Source organism: Salarias fasciatus, chromosome 9 (assembly GCF_902148845.1).
Source record: "Salarias fasciatus chromosome 9, fSalaFa1.1, whole genome shotgun sequence".
Lineage (NCBI taxonomy): Eukaryota > Metazoa > Chordata > Actinopteri > Blenniiformes > Blenniidae > Salarias > Salarias fasciatus.
Window position 1 is genome coordinate 18,338,364 of NC_043753.1, and position 11,132 is coordinate 18,349,495.

Below are 11,132 nucleotides of genomic sequence, written 5' to 3' on the forward strand. Positions count from 1 at the left end.
TTCATTTCGTAGATGATCACTAATATTTTTTAAATGAAGAAAATTCAAATTTCATGAGCAAGTCTGTTTTCCAGGAGCCGAGAGCTCTCTATAGTGAGAAGAAGGAATTTCCTATTTCCAAGATTGACCGGGACGCCACCGACGCCTCCATCACAACATACATCAACAACGAACTCCTCAAGTGAGTGAGCTGTTTGAAGAAATGCTGCAGTTTAGTGGCACGTTTAACCAAATGTTCATCCAATGCGATGCTGTTTCGATGTGACTTGACGGTTTTGGGTGTTCTTTTTTTCTGTTCCAGGTTTCCAAAGGAGCTGAAAGTGGAGTGGCCCGAAAGTGACCCCTGGCCCGACAACGCCGTTCGCTCCGCTGGGAGTTCTTTAGGTAAAATGCCGGATTATTTTACAGCATCCTTCACTTTGCAGTGTACGTATGTCATGTATCTTCATTAATGCTAGTGCTCATCCCATATGTGTTGTATTTATTTCAGGGCCACTCAAAATTACAATCCTGAACGGTAAAGGAGAGTCAAAAAACTTAATCCCTTCAGGCTCCACGGGGGGCAGAACAACACTGAATGTTAAATTCAGTCTGGTCCACCATGGTAAGAGAGGTTTTAATAGACACACACTAATTTAAGTATGCATAAACATCTCTATTTACTCAATAATTAATTTATTGTAAATTCCATACAACAATAAGGCACCACTTTCATAATTTTCCTGAATTAAAGCTGCTGTAGGCAGGATTTTGCCAGTCAGTGCTAATTTTTCTGTGTTTTCTTTGGATTAAATGTTAGAGTATCCATTGATAATCCTTTAGGAGTGTAGCATAACTGCACTACCGCGAGGGCGCAGCGTTTCCATCTGTCTCTGTTCTGAGCTGAAAAGGAATCTTGACAGCTCCAGGTGTCTTTGACCAATCAGAGGAGCCCACGAGGCTCTAACCGCGATTGGTCGAGGGGCGTTTGTCGCATGTTCTTGTGGGAGGGGCTTAACTTGCGTAAGGGCGTGATGTCAGAGAAAACAGGACAGGATTGGCTGTGCTGGGTTTCAAATCGCCATCTTAGATGGGTCAAATCGCGGTGGAGATGCAGAATCCTGCCTACAGCACCTTTAATCAGTTTTGGTATTTTATTCCAAGGTCATGAAGAAAAGAAAACGGAACACGTTGCTCAGTATTCAGCTGCACATGGTTTCTGGTTTACTAAAACAGGTACATATAATTTTGATTTGTGATTTTTTTTTTTTTTTTAATGAAAATGACTTTTTCTTTATTTGTTTTTTTCACTTGATCTTGATCTTACACAGACATGATCGAACTGGGAAACTACACGCTGTCGCTGAACGCCATAGTCAGTGAAAACGGCTCCACTGAGTTCAATGGCACAGAACTTCCAAGCCACACGCTCAAGTTCACGATCACTGGTAAGATGAAGCAGAGCTCTGAGTAGTTTTTTTTTATTTTATTTTATTTTATTTTATTTTATTTTATTTTATTTTATTTTATTTTATTTTGCCTGTCCTGTCCAGCATGGACACATGCTGTTATGTGCCCGACAGATTTACTCTTCCAAGAGGAGCTTTTAAGTATAAAGCTCCTCTTGTTAACATGGTTTCTTACTTTATTTTATTTATTTCGAGTACTGATACGTGATATTGCTGGACAGGGTGACAGAAAGACAGGTAGAGAGGCAGAGGAAAAAAAAAAGAAAAAAGAGTAAAGAGAAGGGAGAGAGTGCAAAGATATGACGGTCTTTTATAATTAACATCGACACTCTGGACGACTGGCTACTGCATCTGCACAAAGATATGGCAGAGAACATCCTACGGACTTTTGTTGGAGATAATAGCTGGTAGTGAACTGGGCCGTGCAAACTGAGGATCCAGGGATGAAATTACACCAGAGCATCAGGAGATGCCTACTACAGATCACCATTAGTCTAACCCACCACAAGTGTCCAGCGAGTCCACATGCAGAATATGAAGAGTGATTCAAGATCACCGTGATCAAGCAAGTGTGATAGTGATCATGCATATTTGACCTCTGACCCCTGAGAAGACCAGAAGCAGGCCAGAGAGGCCCCCGAGGCCCAGACAACCAGCGGCCATCCCAGAGCCCAGATCCCAGTCACTTCCCGAGGGAGACGTCCACACACAGGTCCAGAAGGGGGCAGAGGAAGGCCCCGGCCAGCAGCCACGGGACCCGGGCCCCAGGGAGCCAAGACCGGCAGGCACCGGGCCCCCCCAGAGTCCAGAGCCTAAAGGCCCGTCCATGCTTCACATGTCCGCATGGGTGCGCGTTGCGCATTGCTCTGCATGATGTAAAAATCGTCATGAATTCCTGTTCGCTAGGGTCCGCACGGACCGATCTGCGGACGTCCGCGCAGCAGCCAGATTTTGTGACCGCGTTGCGCGGAGGTCGCACCTTTATACACATGCGCCAGAGCGCCACAGCAAACAAAACATGATGGTAAAAGTGATGGCAGATGGAGCTACAGCCTGATGGCTCCACACAAACACACCCAGAGAGTGAAAAACTGGTGGACAGAGAGAGCAGACTCTGTCTGGAGGGAGGAGAAGGTCTGCCAACAGAAATGAAAGTATCTAATCGCTCGGGCGCCGCCTCCGCGATTCAGAAACAGAAGAAAACGCTAAATAAACTTTATTACCAAGTGAAAATGTACTGAAAACATATGTGCTTCATTTTCTCTAAATAATCTGTAATAAAGGAGCAGATAAACAGTCTGTGGTGCTGGAAAAGCTTCTTGAGGATGCGTGGATCAGTGCGCCTGCATGGAACGCGCACAGCTGAGCCCAGAATGTATCATGGGAGAAAGCGTGTGCACATCGGTGGTGCGCGGAGGATCCAAAGCGGACGCGGACACTGGAAGCATGGACCAGTCTTAAGAGCCCAAGAGCCGCCCCCCACCCCCCCACCCCACCCCCAGGCCAGCGCCCCCCCAGCACTCTAGCCACGCACCCCAAGATCCAGGGTATCACAACCCCCCCCAAAACCTTCCTGTGCCCCTCCCTCCTCCCTGCCCACACCCCCCAGCCCTGCCCACCCCACTCACATCACACCACTAGTCAACCTTAACTCAAACACGCAAGGGAACACTGAACTCCACATTCAGGCGACCACAGCCAGAGAGCCACGGCACCTCCCCACCCACACTTCAGTGAAGGCGAGGACAGACAGGGCGCAGCGGCAGCTCTGAGGATTTTACTGTGACGTTTTTACGTTTAGTTTCCTCGTCATGCACCTCTGCTTCGTCCACCTGTTCCAGCTGGAGCTGCACAGACCTTCATGGTGGAACCACTGACCACTCCTGTTCGTGTCGGCGTGCCGTTTAACATCCGACTCAAGGTGACGGACGGTCACGGCCATCCAGCAGAAGCTCCTGTACAGCCCCAACCTGAACTCTCAAGCAGGTTGGTCTTTTTACTTGTCCTCTTTTCTTTACCTGATGAGTAGTTACACACTTACACACTATTAGTCTTATTCTGATGCCTTTTGTCATTTCTCTTATTATATTTCTTATTGTGGTTATTTAGTGACCTGGCATTGAGTCTCACGACAGCGGTCAGCAGCGGGAACATGATCACCATCCAGGGTGTCAAAGCAGCTGGAAAACTCCGGGAGGAGGTTAGAAGACAAGATCTATACAGGAGAAGTTGATGTGTGTGTTTGTGTGTGTGTGTGTGTGTGTGTGTACTAGTGCACTGGACTGAAAGAGATTGGTTGGGAAAAGAGAGTACATTATTTATTAGAGAAATAAAAAGTTATATTCACAAGAATGACAGCTTTTATCATTCTGAGATATTTCTGAATGTAACTTTCCAGAGTGTTGAGCTTCACGTGTCTCTTCCTGGTCTGAGAAAAGACGCTCAGTCGATCAAGATCAACATTCGTCCTGGTGAGATTGAACTTTTTTGTTTTTTCTGGAATGTCCCATTCGTCCATCTGTCCACACACCCAAAGACAAGTAAAGACAAGGAATATATTACTGATGATGACAGGTTTCTTTCAGGTTTGCCAGATTCCGTCTCTGTGACGCCAAAAGAAGACCCGATCCAAGTGGAGAATGGAAATGAGGTCATGTTTCACGTGGAAGTTCACGATGAGGCCGGAAATGTTACAACTAACCCCAGACAGACCGTTCGATGTCAAGTAAGGATGATATTTTCCTTTAGTATTTTTACTTTATTTAAAGCTGAGCTAGTTGTCTGTAGGTGTTTACTAACTGATTTATTGATGAGAAGAAAATGCCTCCAAACAGCAGCTCAGAGCATTCGGCCTTCTGGGAGCGAGATCCTGGACTCAGCGCTCATGTTGACAATGACTGAGTGATCTGGGATGGGGTGATCGCCTGAATGAACTCCTGTCACTGAATCCTCAATGATAAAATACCGTGTGACAGATACTGTATTTAAATTGATAACTAAAAGTAAAGCTGACGTTCTCAGTCAAATACACTTTTTTTTTTTTTGGCCATTTTTCAAAAATAATTTGTATATTTGGAGCAAATAGAAATGAGCCATTGTGCCTTGCTTGCCTCCTGTCTTTGTCTTTGTGTCAGGTTCAAGATTGTCGACCGCAGACGATCGACTGCAGCAGCGCGGGAGCTGGCCAGTTTTCCACCAAGCCAATCAACCTGAAAATAACCAAAGGAGAACCACAACCCCTCCAAGTCTCATTTGAGATGCCCGTAAGTTTTTAAAATATCCTCTTTTTTTTTTTTTTTTTTTTTTTGAGCTGATCACTGTGTTTTACGTTTATCTTCCGTGTCTTCCTGCTAGAACCATAAGGATGTAAGTCCGGTGAAGCGGGAGCTGCTGGTGCTTCCCAGCATGCGGGTCACCTCAATGGAGCTCTATGTTGTTCTCAACAATGTGAATCTGGAGATCAAACCCTTTGACAAGATCAGCTGGATAGCGGGAGGCCTGTTGGAAAACCTCTTTTACAGACTGTTGGATGAAGCTGGAAGAGACGTGGAACTGACTCCTGAAGTCGTGTCAAAGATCAAGGTGAGTCCCGGTGATGGAACACGCCCACTGTGTCACATCAACTTTTTAAAAGCCGTAGCAGTTCTTTTCAATGGCAAAAATTCATGCTAGAAGAAACAAAGCCTCCTCGTTCATGGCTGAGTTTCTGTGATGTTGTCTTTGCTGTGCTGAAGGTCACCTGGACAGGCGTAAACATGGAAGAGATGGAGCGGGGGAAGCTGCCTGATATACCGGTGCCGAAGCAGGCGCAGGAGGAGCGCGCCTGCCAGGTGTTCTACGAACACAGCGTGTCTCTCTCCTTCACCGTCGTGTAAGCCCAACTCTGCACACCAAATCCTCTGACGTCCTCATTTCTGGTATTTGGAGAGAATTATTCTCCCAATTTTCACCAAAATCCATTTTGTTCTTCATTTTGTTTGCAGGCCTCTTCCAGATGAACCCACTAAGCTAAAAGTCACTTTGCCTCAGAGTACGGTGAAGCTTGGTGAAACTCTGCCTGGAAACATCTGTCAGTATGACACTGGCCTCTATGAACAGTTTTACATTTTCCTGTCTTCTTCTCATGGCCTCACGCATAATATTCTTCCTCCACAGGTTTGGAGCTTGTAGACAAGTACGACAATCCAACCAGAAGCCTTACCCAGACCTGCTCCGACCAAATGAATGTGGAAGCTGAAGGTTTGGACAAAGCAGCGGTCAGCTTTGCGTGGCAGGTGGGACAAAGCTTCACGCTTAATTCGACTCCAGGAGAACAAACAGATGAAACAGTGCAGTTGACCTTTGATCTGTTATGTCAGCTCCTGGCCTTTACTCTGATCATCTGTCACCGACTCAGTAAAAGAACTCCACCTCACTCCATCTTGCTCAATAGGCTCTCCTCCATTGGAATCACACACACCCCCCTTCACTGGTTTCACTCCTACCTCACTGGATGCACTCAATTCATCCAGCTCAAGTCCTTCACCTCTCAGTCCTCCCCCGTCACTTCTGGTGTGCCCCAGGGCTCCGTCCTGGGCCCCCTCCTCTTCATCATCCTTCCCCTTGGCAATATTTTCCGTAAACATGGTATTAACTTTAATTGCTACGCGGATGACACCCAGCTCTATCTGTCCAGTAAACCTAACTCCACCCACTCCCACCCTCCTCCCTCACCCACCGCATCTCTGAAACCAAATCCAATATAAACCGCCTTATTATTATCGTTATTAAATTCTAATTCTTGCCCCAACAAGTCGTTAAAATCCTCCTGTCAGGATTTGTGTATTGATTACTTTCTGAAACTGATAATCTGCTGAACCACTGCTCTGTGTGTTGATCCAGGATTCCAGCCGCTCTGTGGCAGTGAGCGGAGTGTGTTTCACAGGAGGCACTCCTGGCCCCCGGGAGATGAGTTTCTCCTACCAGAGCTTCGTGGAGCTCGTCGTCGTCAGAGTGACCGCCGGAGTCCCTGCGAAGCTGACGCTGCTCAGCACTCCGCCGCAGGTACAAACAAATAAACTTATGTCACTTGTTGTGCCAAATTAGTTGTACCAGCCTGTCTTTTTTAAAAATCTTTTTCAGCCTTTGCAGTTTTTAAGTGGCACGGGGAGCGACACGCCGTTTGTGGTCCAGCTGTGTGACGAGTGGGGAAACCCCTCTGATGACCAGACAGCTGAGGTGAAAATCACATCCTCTCCGCCGGGCCTGAAGGTCAGTTTGTAAAAGAGCAGAAACAAGCTGAGCAGATCAGATGAGCAGAATCCAAAACTAGGGAATCGTTTCTTTTTTTTTTTTTTAGGTGACAACATCTGGGAATTCCCATCATGTGAACGCAGAAGGAAAAGCCTCTCTCATGGTTGATAGTGTGTCCGGCCCAAAGTAAGAGACACACTGATCGAGTCAATCGGTTTGAAGTAATCCGAGTCAGGAAAAAGAGCGTTATTCCCTTATTGTTCCACCAGGGGGCCCTATCAGCTGATGTTTCAGGTTTCCTGCAAAGACCGACTCATCTCCAGTCCATCAGTGAACCTCATCGTCATCCCTGATTCCAAAAAGCCTGTCAAGCTGTTGGTAGAGTACGACAGAACTGCCAGGTTGGCCGCTGGGCGGTTCTTCCCAGGTCTGAACCCCGGTCGTCACCTTTTCCTGAGCTCGGTGTCCGTGCAGCAAGCCGAGGCCTGACCTTTCCGCTGGTGTGTGTTCAGTTTTTGCAGTGACTGTGGCGTCTGAGGAAGGAAGTCCAGTTACTTCTTTTGAGCCGGCTGCTCTGTCCATGCGGCTGTGGAGGAGCGGACCGTCCGGGAACGCACCGCCGGAGGAGGTCGAGCGGCCAGCGGGTCGTCGTTGCTGATCTTTGTGCCTGTCTCTGAACTGCTACTGACACACTTCTATTCCTCTGTCTGCCGTTCAGCCCATGGAGATGAAGTGTAGTCGGCCTCTGGACAATGACAGAAAGGACCGTTATTACTTCAGGTAAAATATGTCCACGCCTGGCGTCTCTCACTGATTTGTTCTGATTTAAAACCTCATAAATAAACTTCTGACTGTTTCACCAAATTTAAATCCTTCTCATTGCAGAGAAAAAGAAATCCCAGCGATCACTGGAAGACACGTCATTCAGTTTTCTCTGCGCATTAACGACAATGAACTCCTTTCCGGTGATGAGGTTGGTTTGATATTCTTCTTCAGATAACAAATCATGAGCAGAGACTAGGATTGTGTGTGTTCCTGTGTCTGTAGATTCCTGTGGATGTCGTGAGCGATCAGCCGGTCAAACTGGGACCTGAATCTCCAATCCTTGATCCGGTGGTTTCCTCCACTGAGGACATTGCGAACCGAACACTGGTGGAGAACATGACTCTGTTCATCATGGTGAGAGGGAATGCTGAACATGTTTTGAAATTTACACAAAAAAAACCTCCCAAGTCTTGTATGAAACTCAAGATGATTTGATTGATTTCAGGACTCGCACGGAAACCCAGCCGGTCAGGACCTGAATGGGAAGGTGGTCGTTTCCATAACGTGCGCTCAGTCAGGGAGAAACCACAGCCTCCCGCTGTTTGAAGGAAGTGTCACCAGAGCCCAGTTTAAGCTGGTCAATGGGAAGGCACACATCCCCGTGAGTTACCGTCGCTCCCAGGAGAGGTTTTCCTTTTGATCTTCTACCAAGCGTGATGTTTTCGTCCTTTACCTTCTCCAGAGGCTGGCGATCATGAAGAACAGCCCCGGAGAGAACGGCACCTCCTACGTCCTTCGGTTCAAAGCCGAAGTGTCCGTTTCGCTGGCTCCTTACAGGCTGCACTTCTTATTCTCCAGCGGTACCAAAGTCCTGCTGCTCATATGAAACTGGCTCATCAATGGAAAAGACAAATGTCGATAATCTGCTTCATTTGAGTTTCTGTTTCTCAATTCAGATGCACAGAAGCAGCGGATGATGTCGGACCTGACCAAGAAGAAAGCTGAGCTCACCTCTTGTCTCGCTACTTATAATGAATATTTATCGACTTTTACAGACCTCTGTGAATTGTTGACAGGTGAGAAACCCTTAACTGTACTTTAGTGAAATTCAAAGATCTTCAGTGTAACAGTTCATGGTTCTGCAGTGTGAGTACGACGACGTTTTAAAATATTACATTTCCTTATGATCAGCTCAGTGCCAGAAGGCAAATCAGACGGAGGCTGAAGTTCGAGATGAGCTGAAAAAGAAGAACATACCGATTCGTCTACCTGTGTCTGTAAGATGTTATTTTATTTAGCTTTGCATTTACAATCTAAGTTTTATACATCCAGTGTGTTTTGAGAAGTGTTATTCGTGATTTTATTGTTTTTGTAGATTGTGGACATTGATACGATGATCAGCAAGAAGACAGCCGAAGCTGAAAGAGTGCAAAGAAGGACCTGCAGCATCCCCGACCCTTTCACAGGACAGCAGGACGTTTTAGGAAAGGTAGCTTTTTCAAACACACCAGCAGGAACTTAAAAGCAGGAGGTGTTTTCTGTCTTTTTGAGCCCTCGTCTTTGGAATGCAGGTGGGCCATTTGGCCCAGCTGCAGGACGACGACGCTGCGAGGGTCATCTCCTGGAACATCGGGGGCCGTTTGGACTGCGTCGTCACCAGAACGACGGCAGCAGCACAGAAGATCCACGGCGACACGCGGGGCGAGCAGCAGGTCTGGCCTCTCGACAGCATGTCTGCGCCACCAGCGAACAGGTACAACGCCCAGGAGCTCTGCAGAACGCCAAAACTCCAGCTTTTCACTGACAGTTTGAGGACTTCTCTGTCTCTGCAGCTTTAAGGATTTATTTTTTTTTATTATTCCAACCTGACATGTGGGTGTTTATTACTTCCCGTGTGTGTGTGTGTATCTATTATAGTCTTTCATTTATAAGCCCTCTCCCAGCCAATCCTTTACAGAAACAGTAATTTAAATACCTTTTGGCAGCTCCTTGTATGACAGTGAACACTTTTAATACTTGAATACAGCGCAGAAATCTCAACGTCCTTCATTTATTCTTATTTTTCTGTGTGTTTAAAGTTGAGAAGTGAACCTTCACGGCTTGATTCTGCTCCTTCAGGAGTGAAGTCTCAGGTAATGGATCTGAATTGCTTGCAGGCCGCTGCCACACATACAGAGAGGCCGCCCGCTGTTCGATCCCCCCGGGAACCCGGTGCTGGCCAGAGAGCTGCTGATTTACCCCCAACATGAGCAGAGCTGTAAAATGGGTGAGCTGCCTTATAAGGGGTTTGTCCCCTTCTCAGTGGAGCCTTCCGTAGCTTTTATTCTTTATTGCAGGATTATAGTAGAAGTCCATGTTTCCAAGGTTTTTGGTGGAAGTTTGATGGGATCCTTTAATTGAAGCTCCCCACCGCTCCACTAAGTGTTTCCACCTGGGAGGGTGTTGGGAGGTGGGGGGGGGGGTCCTCACTCAGAGCTGACCTGATCCCTCATTCTAAAAATCTATGAATTGAGAGATTTTTTTTTTGCCTAGAAGCCAAATTTTGTTGCAAAGTTTGTTCAGTGTTTATCAAACTGATCAGTGCAACTAGATATAATAATAATAAGACAGCAGTAGTAAAGTAAATTTAACATTTAAAAGTTTACAACTGTTACAAACGTCTGAAAGGTTCCTTCTCATGTTCCCGCTGTAGTGTTTCAAAACCTCCTTGGAGATACCATCCTGATCGACGACCTGGACTCTGCAAACCAGTACAGAAGAATGGTGAGTGACGCACCGTGTCGACGCTCCAGATCAATATTTACAACATCCGTTCAACACGTCTTGGACATGTTAGTTTATTACATGTTTGACTGCGTTGCACAGCCCCAGTTGGCAGCACAGTGAAACTTTCCCCTCCTCTAAATGAGCCGCTGCTTCCAGGTAGTGCAGAAGAAGATCTACTGCCCCACCATACTGACCAGGCAGGGGGACAGGGTCGAGTCTAAAGGCATCTTTGGGGGCGCACAGAATAAAGCCCCACCGATGGACAGACTGAAAGTGCTGGCAGCTCCGTTTCCAGAGAATTACCACACCATCGAAGAGCAAAAAAGTGAGTTTTTGTCTTCTCGTAGCTTTTCCAGGTGTGCAGGTCGTGCTTTAATGTCTGCTTTGGTTTTTTTTTTTGCTGGACAGAGCTGCTCACTCAGTACCGCTCAGCTTTACTGAACAAGGAAGAAGCGGAAAAGGAGCTCAAACAACATTTAGACACCAACAATAAAGAGAAACAGCAAGAGATGGAGAACAAACAAAAGGAGCTGGAAGAAGTTGACCGTCAACTCGGTATGTTTGTTGATCTCAGAGTAAGTTTTTACTTAATTTCTGTGTTTTTGATTCATTTTTTTTGTTTTTCTTGTAGCATCTCTCCAAGCAAAACCAACAAAACGAGGTCTCCCAGATACCCCTGACTCATCAGGCATCTCTGCAAAAATAGCAAAGATGTAATCCAGTCCACTTTTTAAAGATGTTGATCTATTGAATGTGATTTGTTTAACTTTTTTATTACTTACTATTTTTGAAATTGTCAAAACCGCACATGAGATTTTTTTGACATGTTGTACTGCACCGAAAGTCACGTGAAACACAAGAAAAATAAAAACATTTTGTTGTGGATCTGTTTTCTTTTTCTTTCTTTTTTTTTCTTAGGGT

General features: G+C 46.2%; 1 protein-coding gene across 2 annotated transcripts in view; it reads left to right on the forward strand.

The window, feature by feature from the left end:
- smchd1 (structural maintenance of chromosomes flexible hinge domain containing 1) overlaps nt 1-11,089 on the forward strand; it is a 17,524-nt gene extending 6,435 nt beyond the window's left edge. The window contains exons 15-47 of one of the 2 annotated variants that reach the window (XR_003932054.1): nt 75-181; nt 302-384; nt 491-604; nt 1,144-1,215; nt 1,311-1,427; nt 3,290-3,434; nt 3,558-3,648; nt 3,847-3,919; nt 4,034-4,173; nt 4,583-4,711; nt 4,803-5,030; nt 5,183-5,319; nt 5,432-5,517; nt 5,604-5,722; nt 6,330-6,491; nt 6,570-6,698; nt 6,787-6,866; nt 6,950-7,107; nt 7,193-7,308; nt 7,399-7,460; nt 7,566-7,653; nt 7,728-7,859; nt 7,951-8,106; nt 8,188-8,305; nt 8,402-8,521; nt 8,637-8,722; nt 8,821-8,934; nt 9,017-9,198; nt 9,602-9,711; nt 10,138-10,208; nt 10,368-10,540; nt 10,620-10,766; nt 10,843-11,089. Coding sequence is in view for 1 of the 2 variants with exons in the window: in XM_030099565.1 (XP_029955425.1) it covers nt 75-181; nt 302-384; nt 491-604; nt 1,144-1,215; nt 1,311-1,427; nt 3,290-3,434; nt 3,558-3,648; nt 3,847-3,919; nt 4,034-4,173; nt 4,583-4,711; nt 4,803-5,030; nt 5,183-5,319; nt 5,432-5,517; nt 5,604-5,722; nt 6,330-6,491; nt 6,570-6,698; nt 6,787-6,866; nt 6,950-7,107; nt 7,193-7,308; nt 7,399-7,460; nt 7,566-7,653; nt 7,728-7,859; nt 7,951-8,106; nt 8,188-8,305; nt 8,402-8,521; nt 8,637-8,722; nt 8,821-8,934; nt 9,017-9,198; nt 9,602-9,711; nt 10,138-10,208; nt 10,368-10,536; nt 10,620-10,766; nt 10,843-10,928 (3,927 nt within the window). In the remaining variant the exon portion in view is untranslated. The remainder of the gene's footprint in view (nt 1-74; nt 182-301; nt 385-490; nt 605-1,143; nt 1,216-1,310; nt 1,428-3,289; nt 3,435-3,557; nt 3,649-3,846; nt 3,920-4,033; nt 4,174-4,582; nt 4,712-4,802; nt 5,031-5,182; nt 5,320-5,431; nt 5,518-5,603; nt 5,723-6,329; nt 6,492-6,569; nt 6,699-6,786; nt 6,867-6,949; nt 7,108-7,192; nt 7,309-7,398; nt 7,461-7,565; nt 7,654-7,727; nt 7,860-7,950; nt 8,107-8,187; nt 8,306-8,401; nt 8,522-8,636; nt 8,723-8,820; nt 8,935-9,016; nt 9,199-9,601; nt 9,712-10,137; nt 10,209-10,367; nt 10,541-10,619; nt 10,767-10,842) is intronic. The other variant, XM_030099565.1, reaches the window with a different exon arrangement.
- Nucleotides 11,090-11,132: the final 43 nt, after the last annotated feature.